Below are 12,821 nucleotides of genomic sequence, written 5' to 3'. Positions count from 1 at the left end.
CAGAATAGCACGGAAGTGCTTGTCTGCCCACGGTGGGGCCCAGTCTCCCATCATCGGGGGACCGTGCTTCTGCGTATCACCCATGTGAGAAAGCAACCAAGTTCACGCAGCAAGGTTTGTACTAGCTCACTCGGCACTGCAGTGCGTATGCGACAGGAACACCTTCCAAAGCGATAGCCAGGCGCTCGGGGCTGCAGCTCTCTTACGCTACACCCTGTGGCTGGCTCTGCACCTTGTGCTGCTCGGCTTGTCCGGCCCCACAACGCACACAGGGAACCGTGATTTGGGGGTTTTGGCCCCAAACAGTGCTGGCCAGCCTTGGCACCATCTCACATCCCGGACAAGTTGCTGCCCCAGATCCAGGGAGCAGGAGCGTCACAGTGCTTCACCCTAGGCTTTTTGTCAACGCTACAAGGAACAATTTGCTTTGTTGTGGCTTCAGATAAACTGCCCTAAGTGACAATTTGGGGCCTTTTGCTCCGCGCTGCACATCCCTTCATGTGCACGAGCCAACTTTGTTTAAGCCAGTGGTTCTTTGAGGGGTCACCAGCGCTTTTTCAGCCGTCAGAGGGGGAAGGAGATGCAGGACCCCCCATCGGTGCGGTGCTGCTGCTGGCCGAGGCTGTGACAGTGCTCTCGCTGCGCTGTAGGCAGGCGCTCCAGCAGCGTGGACACCTGCCTAAAGTGCTGATCCCAGCTGGATACTGGTGTTAAAAGCATGTTGTTGGCGTTAAGGGTCTGGAGAGCCTCGGAAAGCCCAGAGGACACGCAGGTAAAGGTGCAGGCTCGTTCTGGTGCAGTGCGGACGCCGGGAGCGTCCAGCCCTTGGCCACAGTGGGGTCTGCACCGGCCTCGCTCTATGCAAATTCAATACGCAGGGACCTTAATCCACTTTCAGTGGGGATTAAAGACTGTATTAACCCATGGTAAACGCAGCAGAAGAATTTCATTGCAGGAACACAGGGCGTGCCATTTTGAAAAAGGAAAGTTAACTCAAACCTAATCCTGGGGTAGTTAAGCTGAAACAAAAGCACAGGACCCCAGCTGACGCATTTATAAACCTTGAAGGCATAAATTGGACACGCTTTGTAGAGGGGCATGATACTCTCTCTGAAGGCCAGATGAGTCTGAAAAGCTTTAGTGTCTAAGCCGCCTTCTTCAGAGCCTTCACTGTTACAGAACTGCCCCTTCTGGAAAACACACACAATCACTAAAACATAGGTTGCCACAGTCGCATGCAGATCTCGGCAGCGCTCATCTTTCCCTTATCCTTTCCTGATTGCATGTCTCTGATTTCTTCATTAGACACATTCTTTTAAGCAAATGAATAGAATCAGTAAATTAACAGACTCAAGCCTGCTGTGTTTTCTCAATTAATATTGTTTAAAAACTCTAGATATCCAAAATTCTCTTTATATTGTCAAACTTGATTAACTGGAGTTGTAGCAAAAATTACACTATATACTTGTGGTATGCATCATTACGTACTTTAGCTGATTCCTTATAAATATCTAATAACATGCTCAGTACATCAAATATTAATAGTAGTCTACATACTTAACCCACATTTCTTAAATGAGCTTGTTCCCAGGGGCATGTGGTATTATGCTAGTGTCACATGGGACAGGGTAGGAAGAAATATAAAGATAGTTTTTCACATAGTACAGATGCAGTTTTCACTCTGTACTTTATTTGGTTTGTTTATGCCTCACGAATACTGAATGAATATGTTTACGGTATTTGGATGGAGGTCTTTAAATGGGAGCAAGACAAAAGCCTGGAGGTAGGCCATCTCCGGTGTCAGAAAGGTCTGAGCGCAGCAGAACAAAAGTCTGGCTCCAAAATATCGTGGATTTGAAACTCACCTTTTAATTTTATTACACTTGCCTTTGCCAGAGGACCCTACAGCCAGAAGGAAGGGAAATGAGAGCTACAGGCTAAGGGTAGGACTGTTTCTTCTGGCCATTAAGCAATGGATGATGTTGACTTAGCCACGGAGCAGCAGCAGAACTGCTTCAGTTTCTCGTCGTGTTGATTGTTGCTGGCTGTTTGCTAAATTTAGTGTTATCGGTTTAGTGACCTTCTTGGTTTTGCCAGTATCTATTAGAACAAAGTATAGAAAAATAGGTAAAACCCTGTTTCAGTCTGTGGTGATGGAAAGTAAAAATTTGATCACTAAGGAAGGCTAGACACGTTGAGGAGACAAAAATCAAATTCTCCAACAGGAAATGAAGATGTGAATTGGCAGATGCATCACAGAGAGAGATCTGGGGATCCCAGGAATCGCAGGCTAAATCTGAGTCCTGGGTGGGATTTATCAACATGGCTATCAGGGAGAAGGTGCAGGAGTTTGTCTGCTTGAAGTGGCCTTGATGGGACCTCAGCTGAATGTTGAAGAGACGCAGGAAGCAGACGGATCCCTGACCACTCGCCAAGAGACTACAGATAGTTGTGCTCCTTTTTCTTCCCTAGAGCAGCACAGGTGGGAATGGGGAGTGGGGGAGGAATCCCCTGCGGTGCCTAAAAGAACTAGAGGGGATGGAGTTATTGCAGGGAGAGGTTTAGGTCTGCATGCAGGTACTGTGAGGTTTTGAAATACGCTTTGGTCTCATTTGTCCTGCTTGTAAAACCTTTCCAGCCATCAGAAGGTCTCATCTGTTTCATGGCGATTTTTTTTTTTTTTTTTTTTTTCTGCTAGTGACAGTTCCCATCTACATCACTCCCTGTGGAAGGAAGCAGTTTATATAAAATTCATAAACTATTTACACAAATTCTCTTTAGTATTGCTCAAGCTGGATGCAAGCCTCTGAACACTGTTAAGAGAATAAAAGCAGGTCACAATCCTTACCCGAGGCAGGCACACTTGGAAATGCATTTAAGTGGTGGTTTTTTTTCATTATTTCAAATGTACAATTTAACACTGAAGTAGTTCATACTGAATACTGGCACAGTATTCCACCACCTGTAACATCATCTTTCTCGCATCTCCATTGCTCTGGCATTGCAATTGTCAGTGACCTCAGAGTCCCCTGAGATGGAAGTACATCTACACAGATCCGTTTCCCCCATGCGTACTATAAAATGGAAGCACTCCTTCTGTCCTCTGTACTCAATTATTTGTGTTAGCCCTTCCCGTACTGCCACCTGCAACTGGTTTCAAACATGTTTTTAAGTAGATCTCCTCAGGTAATGATGGCCAACAGTTCAAGCGTGGTTGTACAGGTGGGAGAAGACCTCCCCTCAGGACACTAGACGGCTGCCAAGGGTGCATGTTTGAGTGGATTCCCTATGAAATGGAAATGGGAAAATACCTCACCATCCTAGGGGAGCAGAAAGAAAAGAGCATCTGCGCAGGCTTCACTACTCAGATTGCGTTCAGAAGTAGAAACTAAGACGGAGAAGGAGATCAACCAGAAAATCTAGAGTTGTCGCTGCTGTCCTGGGGGAATCAACATAATTCGCAGGTCAGGAAACACAAATTTTCCTTTCTATTTTAATTTCTATACCAACTTGCCAAGACAGATCCCTGTGTTGCATGACGCTTCAGGATTGCCATACAGGGCCAGAGTTTTTCCACTGGTATAAAATTATACAAATTAGTTTACATCAGTTGATAATCTGGCCTGGGATCCTTGCCTTTTTTTGGAGACCCACTTCAAGTTTAAGTGATAGGAAAGCAAAGAAAATCCTTCTACTGATTCATTTTTAACATAATATGACATGCTCTGAGATTGATAGGTTCAAGTCAACGGAAGGTTTGAATTAATTTCAGACTCCCTGGTTCCACAGAAAAGAACCAACCTGAGCGATGAAACAAAAGGGGAAAAGTGTGAAAAGCAATTGCATATCTGCGATTTATGTGGAACAGGTGAGGAGCTCCCGGCTGTTTCTGACATACAGCCTACCGCAGTAAAGGTTGCATAAAACACAGCGACCAGTTTACTGAGAGGGGGTGAAAGTCCCTGGGCCACCAGCTGCAACGCGAAGCTTCTCCATCTGTCTCTGGCCTTCCAAGTGCACATGTCCCTGTCAGCCTTGCAGCCACTCAGGACAAAAGGGCTAGCCACAACTGTCTTCCATCGGAGGGGAGGTAAATGGGAGTGCCCCAGAATGGGCTACGGAATTGATATCTGCACAGAGAATAGTCCCAAATTCCTAACTAGTCTGGATCATATGGGAGACCCAGCTCGTGTTGATGATACTGAACCTTCCACAAGGCTCTGCCTAGGCTTGCAGGACTCTGCAGAAATACAGTCTCTTCTGCAGGGCTGATGGCAGAGAGCGCTGTCATACAGGGGCCAGGACCATTCCAGCAAGAGCACCTGGGAGGATGCCATCGCCAAAGCTGTGGAATATCAACGCAAAAGTGGTTTGTAGCATCCTCATCTGCTTGCCTATCACATGGCAGCCACCTACGAACCTGGAGTGCTAACAGAGCTAAGAGCTAAACTGCTCCAGGTAAAAGAGCATGAAAGAGCTATCAGCTTTTCCGTCTTTCCCATATCCTTTTTGCCCCCCGGCTGACATAAGACTTGAGGCTACATTTACATCTCTTTACATTTACGAGCACTCTAATGAGAACCACAGCACTCCCCTGCTCTGGAGGACAGCACAACTCGGCTGTGCCTGGGGTGCTGATCAATTTATGGAAGCAGGACATGAGGAGGTGGAAGGGGAGCGGCACCAGGAATCATCCTTTCTGTCCCAAGTCCTTGAATTTCAGCCCAGTCTGGCCATAACCCACAGTGTGTAGCAGAAGGGGCGGGGGGACGGGGGGGACGGAACGAACGACTTATAATCACCTGATGCAGCAAAAAATCATGAAGAGAGCAGCCAGAAAATTCAGAGCACATAGTTCAAATACCGGTGTGATTCATGGCCAGAGAAACGCAAGACAAAAGCGCCGATTCAGAGCAGGCACACGGTGCGTGCACCAGGGGAGACCCTTGTCTCCCTTGTCTCGCAGGCTTGGGAGATGGTTGTTGGGGGTCGTTTAACATTAACATAACAAAGCTGCAATGACATTCAGGTGCAGACATACCTCCAGCTGAAAAGGGTTGCAGGGGACTGAACTGCTGCATGTTGTCTTCTCGCACTAGGGAGCAGAAAGGGTTGCAAGTCCCTTGGCTTTCCGCACAGCCTGTCATTACTGTGCATTAAGGTCAAAGGTACGTTTGCTGCTTGGCGCTGGTGGTACAAACCCTTCCTCGCTGCGGGAGTGCCGCTGCTGCTGAGGCCACCACCAGCACGGTGTCCTGCAGTTGACTACGGGACTTGAGCAGCCTGAGAGAGGCGAGGCACTCCTTCAGGCAGTCCCTTGTCCCAGCCTCGGCCAGCCCTGCTCTCTGAGAGCGCTCAACGCTGACCCAAAGAAATTACAGTAGCGAAAACTTCCTACATGAGTGCCGTTTGGTGAGCCGGCATTAGATCAGAGAAGCGAAATATCTCACATCGAGTTAAATTATGTCCCGAGGACCTCTCGGCTGCGTGGGTGATGACAGCTGACTGTTCCCTGCGCCGCTGCCCATTGTTTATTCCCAGGCTGTTCACACAAAAGCAGTACGTGGAACGCTGAAAGCCTGTCTATATCCCAATAACGAGCTATTAGATTAATGCGTCATCCGATATATATAATTGTACAGTATCTAGTAGCAGAAAAGTCTGGTAGCTATTCCTGAATCCCTCTTTCCTGAGAATGAAAGGGTATATTGTTTCAGCGAGTAACCTGTAGAGAGAATCTGGGATAAAATTACTACCGGACCAATACGCTTAGGAAATACAGCCTCCGAAGAGATACGCTATACTGTTATAAAACACCCTTCGGTATGTTTTCACCACGGAGGGGTGATGTGCTCCATGGGCTACCTGATAGCTACAGCGTAAGGGTGGCTTGTCCCCTTCCACCTCTCAGTTTGGGAGAGAGCTGGTGAGAGAGCAGCGGACTGGCCGTTCACCCGTCCCTCTCCCTCAGGTCTTGGGGGCGGCTGGGACCTTGGGGTTCGGGGCAGTTTGAGACCAGAGGAGGAAGCAATGAGCCAGCTGCTGACTGAAGTGACCTGTGGTGCCTCTGCCAGCAGCAAGCTATTGCAGCGGCGCGGAGCGGAGCCAGGCACGGAGCAGGGGCGCGATGTCTGCAACGCCTCAGACGCCATTCCCCAGCGGTCCCGTGGGGGCCCCCCCGCTCTCCGTGTCTGGGTGGCGTTTCGCAGTGCCTCTCCTGGTAGCTGGCCCCCTTGCCTGGCGTGAACGTTTCAGCTGGCCCTGAGGATTGCCTTCCTCAAGGGCTGCAGGGTACTTGAGTTGCTGGGACCAGTTTTTCTGCCACAGTTGTATCCAGGCTCGTTGCACCCGTCTCATCTCGAGTGGCAGCATCAGGCCTGGGACGCAGGAAAACGGCCGCCCGGCAGTTTTCTTCCCGTTTGAGTCACCCCAGAGACACGCCACCAGCCAAGCGCGAACACACGAGGCGGATCGTACGCGCAGTTACGTGCGTCACATTAGCAGGTGCTCTTCCCTGCAGATGTGTTTAGGCGCGGTTTTTCACCCGAACAACAGCTTGGAATTTAAGCAAAGCAGATGGAGCCTGGGGACGAGGGCATCATGCTGCGCTTCAGCACGCGTCCCGCTTTCAGCCCTGCTTTCAAGCCTCTTTGAGAAGAGGCGTGCCCACCCCGGGTGCTGCCCTGGGCAGACGCGGCTGTGGCGCCAGCCCCACGCCACGGGCTCAGCGGAGACCGAGAGCGGCTTACCCAGCAGCGCTCAGGCGTGGCGAGACCACACGCAGGCACAACCTTCGCCCGCCTTAACACGGCCCGCAGCACCGGAGCAGAGGTGGCGCCTCCGGGCCCCTCGACGTGCCCCGCCACCCCGCCCGCGCCGCTGCCGGGCGAGAGCTTCCCACCGGCGCCCTCGCTCCCGGGAGCATCCTCCGCCGCGGCGGGGGGGGCGGAGGCGAGGAGAGCATCTCTCGCACCACGACGGCTCCCCGCCCCACCCGCGGCGAGCACCGCGGGGGGGGGAGGCCGGGGATGCGCCGCGCCGCGCCGCGCCGCGCCGCGCCGCGGGGGGGCGGAGGGAGGCGGCGGCGGGGCGGCCTTCTGCCGGGGCGCGGCTGACCCGCGTGGAGCCGGGGCCATGGCGGTGGGCGCCGAGAGCGGCCGCTTCGGCTACATCTTGGAGCTGCTGAAGCGCGACAAGGTGGGGGCGGCGCGGCCGCGGAGCCGCCCGTGTGCGGGGACGGCGGGACTGCCGGCGGGGGTCCCCGGCGGCGGCGGCGTGTCGGTGGGGGTGCGGGAAGGCATCCCCGGGACACCCGTGGCGGGGCGGGGAGGCAGCAGCGCCGGGAGCGGCGTGCCGCTGGGCATGCGCCTGGAGGGGAGAGCCCGCTCCCTCCTTAAGTTGTTGTTTGGGGTCTTCTGGGGGGAGGAGGGCGGCGGGGAAGGAGCTTGACTCGTCTCTAGAGCTGATGCACTGCGGGGGCTCGCCTGCCGCCTGCATGCTCCCGAGGCTGTCGGGTGAAAAAGTTAAAAAACACTAAAACGCGAAGTGCCGCTCAGCCCGGCACAGCGAGGCACCTGGCGTTTTTGCAGCCTTCTGCTCGGCGTGTGGCCGTTTCTCCCGCTCCTGTGTGGGGCTGCCGGGCGAACGCGGGCTGCGCCCGTGCCAGCCCGTTACCGGGGGCTTTTTCTGTTACCCATACGCAGCTGGGTTGGCTGTGGGCAATGCTGGCGTGAAAAGTGTCGCCCCCGGGAAGTGATTCAGCGTTGGCGAATGTTTTGAGGGAAACGAGCAAGTGCGTTTCGTAGAAAAAGGAGGGGGGAACCGAACTTCTTGTACTGGTGAGCTGCTGATACGTATAAAAACCAGGGAGCGCTTCTTCTGCCCTGCCCCCAGAGACTCTGCTGTGGTGGGTTTCAAAAAAGATACTGTAGCCACGGTACCTTTAAACTGAAAAATGTGCGGCAAACAATGGTGTTATTGGAAAGACTGTTTGTTCTGAACACGTCCTGAAGACCTTCCAGCTCATCTCCGGAGGCTGCCTTCACACTCCGTTTTTTGTGCCCACCCTTCCTCCTCCTTCCTCCCCCCCCCACTGCCTCTTCTAAAAGTCGTGGATGAAACTTCAGAGCAGATGAGAGAGGAGTTTCCTGCGTGATTTTCTGTTGCTTCTTGCCCGGGAGTGACCAGGCCTGGGGCTCCAGAGGGAAGTTCAGGTGGCCAAGTCTTATTCCTGTCCATTTTATGCAAGACACAAAATCATAGAGGGTTTCAGGCAAGAAACTCCTTTTGCCTGTGATTTCCCTTTAAGGGGGTGCTACGTCTGCTCCTGATCTCACAGTGAAAGAGTCTGTGCTGGTAGCTTGAATCAGACACCCTCTGCAAGAGCATATGGTTCGTTAGACAGCCCAGTTGGCACGGTAGCGTGAAATATGCATGTTTATTACAAACACTGCCGTTGTTTATACATGCAGTATTGCCAAGTCCCATCCTCAGAGACACCTGATGTACCTGAAGAGGAGCAGGAGCAGTTGTGTGACCTTCAAACGCCTTCCGTAGTGGCAGTCACTGCTCGAGGCTCCCCAAGGGCCAGCTCTGAGACCTCTCGCTCTCCACGTTTTCCTTTTGCATTTCTTTACCTCTGGACCAGGGTTTTAGATTACAGCCCTTTTGTAATTTATTGATGTTGTCCAGCAGCTTGGAGGTATTCTGCTGGGATAATTAAGCAGCTTTCTCAGGTGACATAAATCATGCCAGCAAAAGGACAGTTCTGCGTGGCAAACTGTATTTGCTTATGGGCAGGATATTAACTGCTTAGAGGTCCCAGCACTCCAGTTTCCCCTTTCCCGTTCTCCCTTACCGGTAAAGCTTTTGCAACAAAGCCCGAGAGCGTTAACATGCTCTGAATTAACGGCTAAGCATCAGGCTTTCACTGAACAAAGAACTGCTAGAGAAACACGACTGTAATAACCGTACTTTACGCTCACCTCTCGCTGCATAGGGTCCCGACAGGTACGAGACGTCAGCTCTTAGACCCCATGGCACTGTGACCTCTTTTGGCACTCGTGCTGGTTTTCGACTTAGCTTGCAGCCTCTGTCAGGCTTCTCAAACAGGGCAAATCATTGTATATCGCTTTTCCCTGGGGGAACGTCACTTCGAAAACCTGTTATCTCTTTCAATGATCTGTACTAATTATTCCTCTGTGACTCTGTTTCACACACGCAACTTGCACATTGTACCTGGAACAGAAAGACGCATGTAACACTTTCAGCCCCAATAAGAGAGTCCTTGTGTAATCTGTATATCCACAACATCTGTTTAGGCTCACTATGATACTCTGTGAGATATTCTGGGCCTCCGAGGCACCTGTCACAAACGTCACAGCAGCATCTGAGCACTCCAAAGTGCCCCTGTGAGATAGATTAACAATTAACTGCACTTCGTAGCAGAGGCAATGAGGCAGAAAGAGATTGTATGACCTTCTTTCAGGACTCTGAAATCCCAGTTCAAATCACAGCAAGGACGGACACTCAACTGTCTCAATATGACATGGTCTCAATATGTCTCAATATGACATATGAAATGGTTTCAGGCTTCTTTTTTTCCTCTCTCTTCTTCACTGTCTGTAAGTTTCCTTTTGCAGAAGTCAAACACACGAACACCCCTACAATTATTCACCCTCACTCCGTTCAACATTGTTTTACTGGCATGGATGTGTGTTTTCTTCATTGGAACGCATCTGCTTCTCTTGTAGTATTAACTTCAAAGAATTTTTAGAGGCTGTAAAGAAATATTTGTGTCCGACGGGGTAACTGATACCAACAGTTGCCATCTGTTTTGTAGAACCATTTTTGGGCATTACCCTGTAAGTGGAGTAAAATCAATAAACCGATAAAAACCAATGTGAGTTTCAGAGAGAGGCTAGCAACACTGACACTGACCTTGTGCGCTAGCTGTTGACTTCATTGAAATAAGGATCTTGGCACGCTCCATTTTTTAATCAGACCCCTTGCCCTCTCTGTTTTTTCCCTCACTCGTTTGCTTTGTTTTACCGTCTATTCCTACCCTCCGCATGCTTTGCAGAAACTGACAGTTTGTGATTCATAGGGAACAGCTTTAAAAACATTTCTCCAGAAAAAGCATTTAGAGAAATAGATACAACTAAAATCAAGCCCTAAGCCCATATGATGTGAACGTGAGAAATGTGTAAAAATAATTTCAAGGGCATTTCAGATTCGGCATGCTCTCCACCTGGACCTTGCAGGTGACATTGACTTCTGTCCCTCCCTTCTGCCTGGTTTCATATAGTGACTGATGTACAATTCTCTCGTGGTAGCATTTCAGTGCTTCTCCAGGTTAGAGCAAGACATAGAGCTGCACAGGGGTACAAAAACCAAATCACATGACGAGCTCAAGAGAGGGAATACAGCAAAGTTTACTAGCGGCTGTGGGGGCTGGCGGGTGGCTCTGGGCTGCCTGACTCAGCTGAACTGGAGTTCTGCTCCTCATCTTTCAGAAGATGAGGCTTCACATATTTCTTGCTTATGTGTAGGAGAGCGCTTGTTTGAGGTTTGAGTCCTATGAGGAGAGGAGCTCTTTAACAGCAATTTTCTTCCATTTACTGAGTATCCAGAAATGTGCCAGGTTATGTCTATGTTATGAGGGGTATCTGAATAAAAAGGTGACCTGGGTTAAAGAGCATGTAAAGAACCTGGAGTTCAATTTCAGGTGACGGCTTAAGTTAGATACCTCAGAGGAGTCTGAGTTTGAAATCTAGCAGCTAAGAGGAGTTAAAATCCAATTTGCCTGTCTTCACAGCTTTTAATCTGAGTTACTTCGAGGAGTTAGTTGGCCTGTGTGACAGAGGTGTGTTTCCACAGCTTAGACATGTCCTCATCGCCCCAGTAGTGGGTTCTCTGAAGCGCCTCCAAGAAACCAGGACAATGGGATATGACATGGAAAGGACGAGCTGCCAGCCTTGCCCTCGGTGACAGGGGTAGCTACAATCTGAAGTGAAGGAGAGAAGGCAGCAGGACAGAATACCAGTTCCCTATGTGCTACGTGTGTATTGTTCGTATTTTTCATGCCACATCTTTATGGTGTCAGAAACTGAGCCTGTGGCTGGGCTTCCTGTAAACTTGATTTTATTTTTTTAAAATGTAAACTTTTTATCTTCCAAATCCTTTTCAAAAATAACATTTCCTTTCTGCTAAACAGTAATGATTCGTTTACAGGTACGATTCCTAGTTCAGAGCTGGAGGGTATTTTGACTTGAACGTCACGTATTTTGGGGAAGCTTTTTCATTGTGATTCTTTCATTTGCTTGGCAAGGGATTACAATGTGTGGAGGGAAACAGCAGAGTCCTCTGTGTGGACTGCTGTCTGTAGCTTCTCTTTGGATCCCCTGCAACTGCTGCTTTCCAGGTGTCCTGGGCGTGAAGCAGAGTACTGTACACGTGTCAGTAAGTGAAAAAGTAAAGATATACTGAGCCAACTTAGCACACTTTGAGACGTGCTAGCTACAGATCCTACCCAAAGCTGACGGCAAGCCCAATATTCTGGCAGTTCGATGAGTGTAGTCTTTATTGGCTCAGTGCTCTGTGCGTAGCAGTGGCTCGTGTGACCTTCCAGACTTGTTTGGTCCAGCCGATCAGGTCATGGGATCTGTTAGGAAACCCATCCAGCCATGAGGGTTATAGGCCTGCAGCACATCTCTGCAGAGCAGATAAAAAACTAGAATCAAAGGATTAGGGATTGATATTTTTGTTTTATGACAAGAGATCCTCAAGTCATCGTTATTTTCATTTTGAAAAACCCAAGGTCTATAGGACCTTGCTGGCTGTTCAGGGTGACACAGTTGAAGGGTAGCCATCAAGAAGACAAAGATAAGCCTGTATTCCTGAGCTAAAACAGGCACATTTCTCTCAGGCAGCATAAATTCCTGCCTTATTGCTGAGCGAACAATTTACCTTTCGGCCTGCATGACTGAGAAAATCCTGGGGAAAAGAGTCATCTTCAAGGTTCAACTTTTCAGGGCTACATAGAGAAGCACATCGCCTCGCTGACAGTTTAGAGAGAGTGAGATGCAGGCTAAAACCCCACAGCATCCATCCTGGCAGAAAGTACTTCCATTGCACAGGAAGAAAAGTGTCTCCCTGGTAATTCAGTCCACAAGACAGTCATGTTAGCTCAGGAACAAATCTCACTATTCATCCTGTGTTATCTCCACTGTTATCTCCACTGTGGACACCCTGGCTCTGCTCTGATGCAAGCCTAGTGCAAGGCAGGTAGCAGCAGTTCAGTCAGATGGGTGCAGACCAACAGGGAACTGGCTCGGGGTCGAGCCATGGTTGCAAAAGCAGCGTGAAAAAAAACGTCTAGGAAAGCTTTGGTCTGAGGACTGGACTACTGACGGCAGGGGAGGTGTTGCCAGAACCTCCCGAGCGCTTTGGGGCAGGGCTGTGTTGCTTCACGCAGCAGGACCCCAACTGCATTGTGTAACAAGTGTAGGATTTTTATGGCTTGTTGAAAACCAGTGCCGCATCCTTCCCTTGAATTGTACTGACAGTTAATGCAGATGAGCGCTCGGGAGACTGCTGCGTATCAATGATTAAATTAACAAGCACATTTAAGCTGAGGTAGGAGGGAAAATACGATGACAGCCCCCCCCACCCCCTCCAGTCTCTGTCTTGTGCTCCTGTCTTGGGAATGCAAGGCATGCCAGCAACGCCTGGTCAAACGCTGCCTGCTGAGGGGGCAGGAGCAAATGATGAGGGACGTGTTGTACTATCTTGACACTTTCCAGGTATTACTCCATGTAAAA

General features: G+C 50.1%; 1 protein-coding gene across 3 annotated transcripts in view; it reads left to right on the top strand.

The window, feature by feature from the left end:
- Positions 1 to 7,067: 7,067 nt before the first annotated feature.
- The window catches only part of TRIM36 (tripartite motif containing 36), a 30,319-nt gene continuing 24,565 nt past the window's right edge, over positions 7,068 to 12,821 (top strand). Inside the window, exon 1 of one of the 3 annotated variants that reach the window (XM_030005097.1) lies at positions 7,068 to 7,197. In XM_030005097.1, coding sequence (XP_029860957.1) covers positions 7,135 to 7,197 — 63 coding nt within the window. In that variant the 5' untranslated portion in view covers positions 7,068 to 7,134. The remainder of the gene's footprint in view (positions 7,198 to 12,821) is intronic. The other 2 variants (XM_030005095.1, XM_030005098.2) reach the window with 2 other exon arrangements.

The sequence above is a fragment of the Aquila chrysaetos genome, chromosome Z (genome assembly GCF_900496995.4).
Source record: "Aquila chrysaetos chrysaetos chromosome Z, bAquChr1.4, whole genome shotgun sequence".
NCBI lineage: Eukaryota > Metazoa > Chordata > Aves > Accipitriformes > Accipitridae > Aquila > Aquila chrysaetos.
The sequence above is the reverse complement of the archived record's forward strand: the minus strand, read 5'-3'. Positions and strand labels throughout refer to the sequence as shown.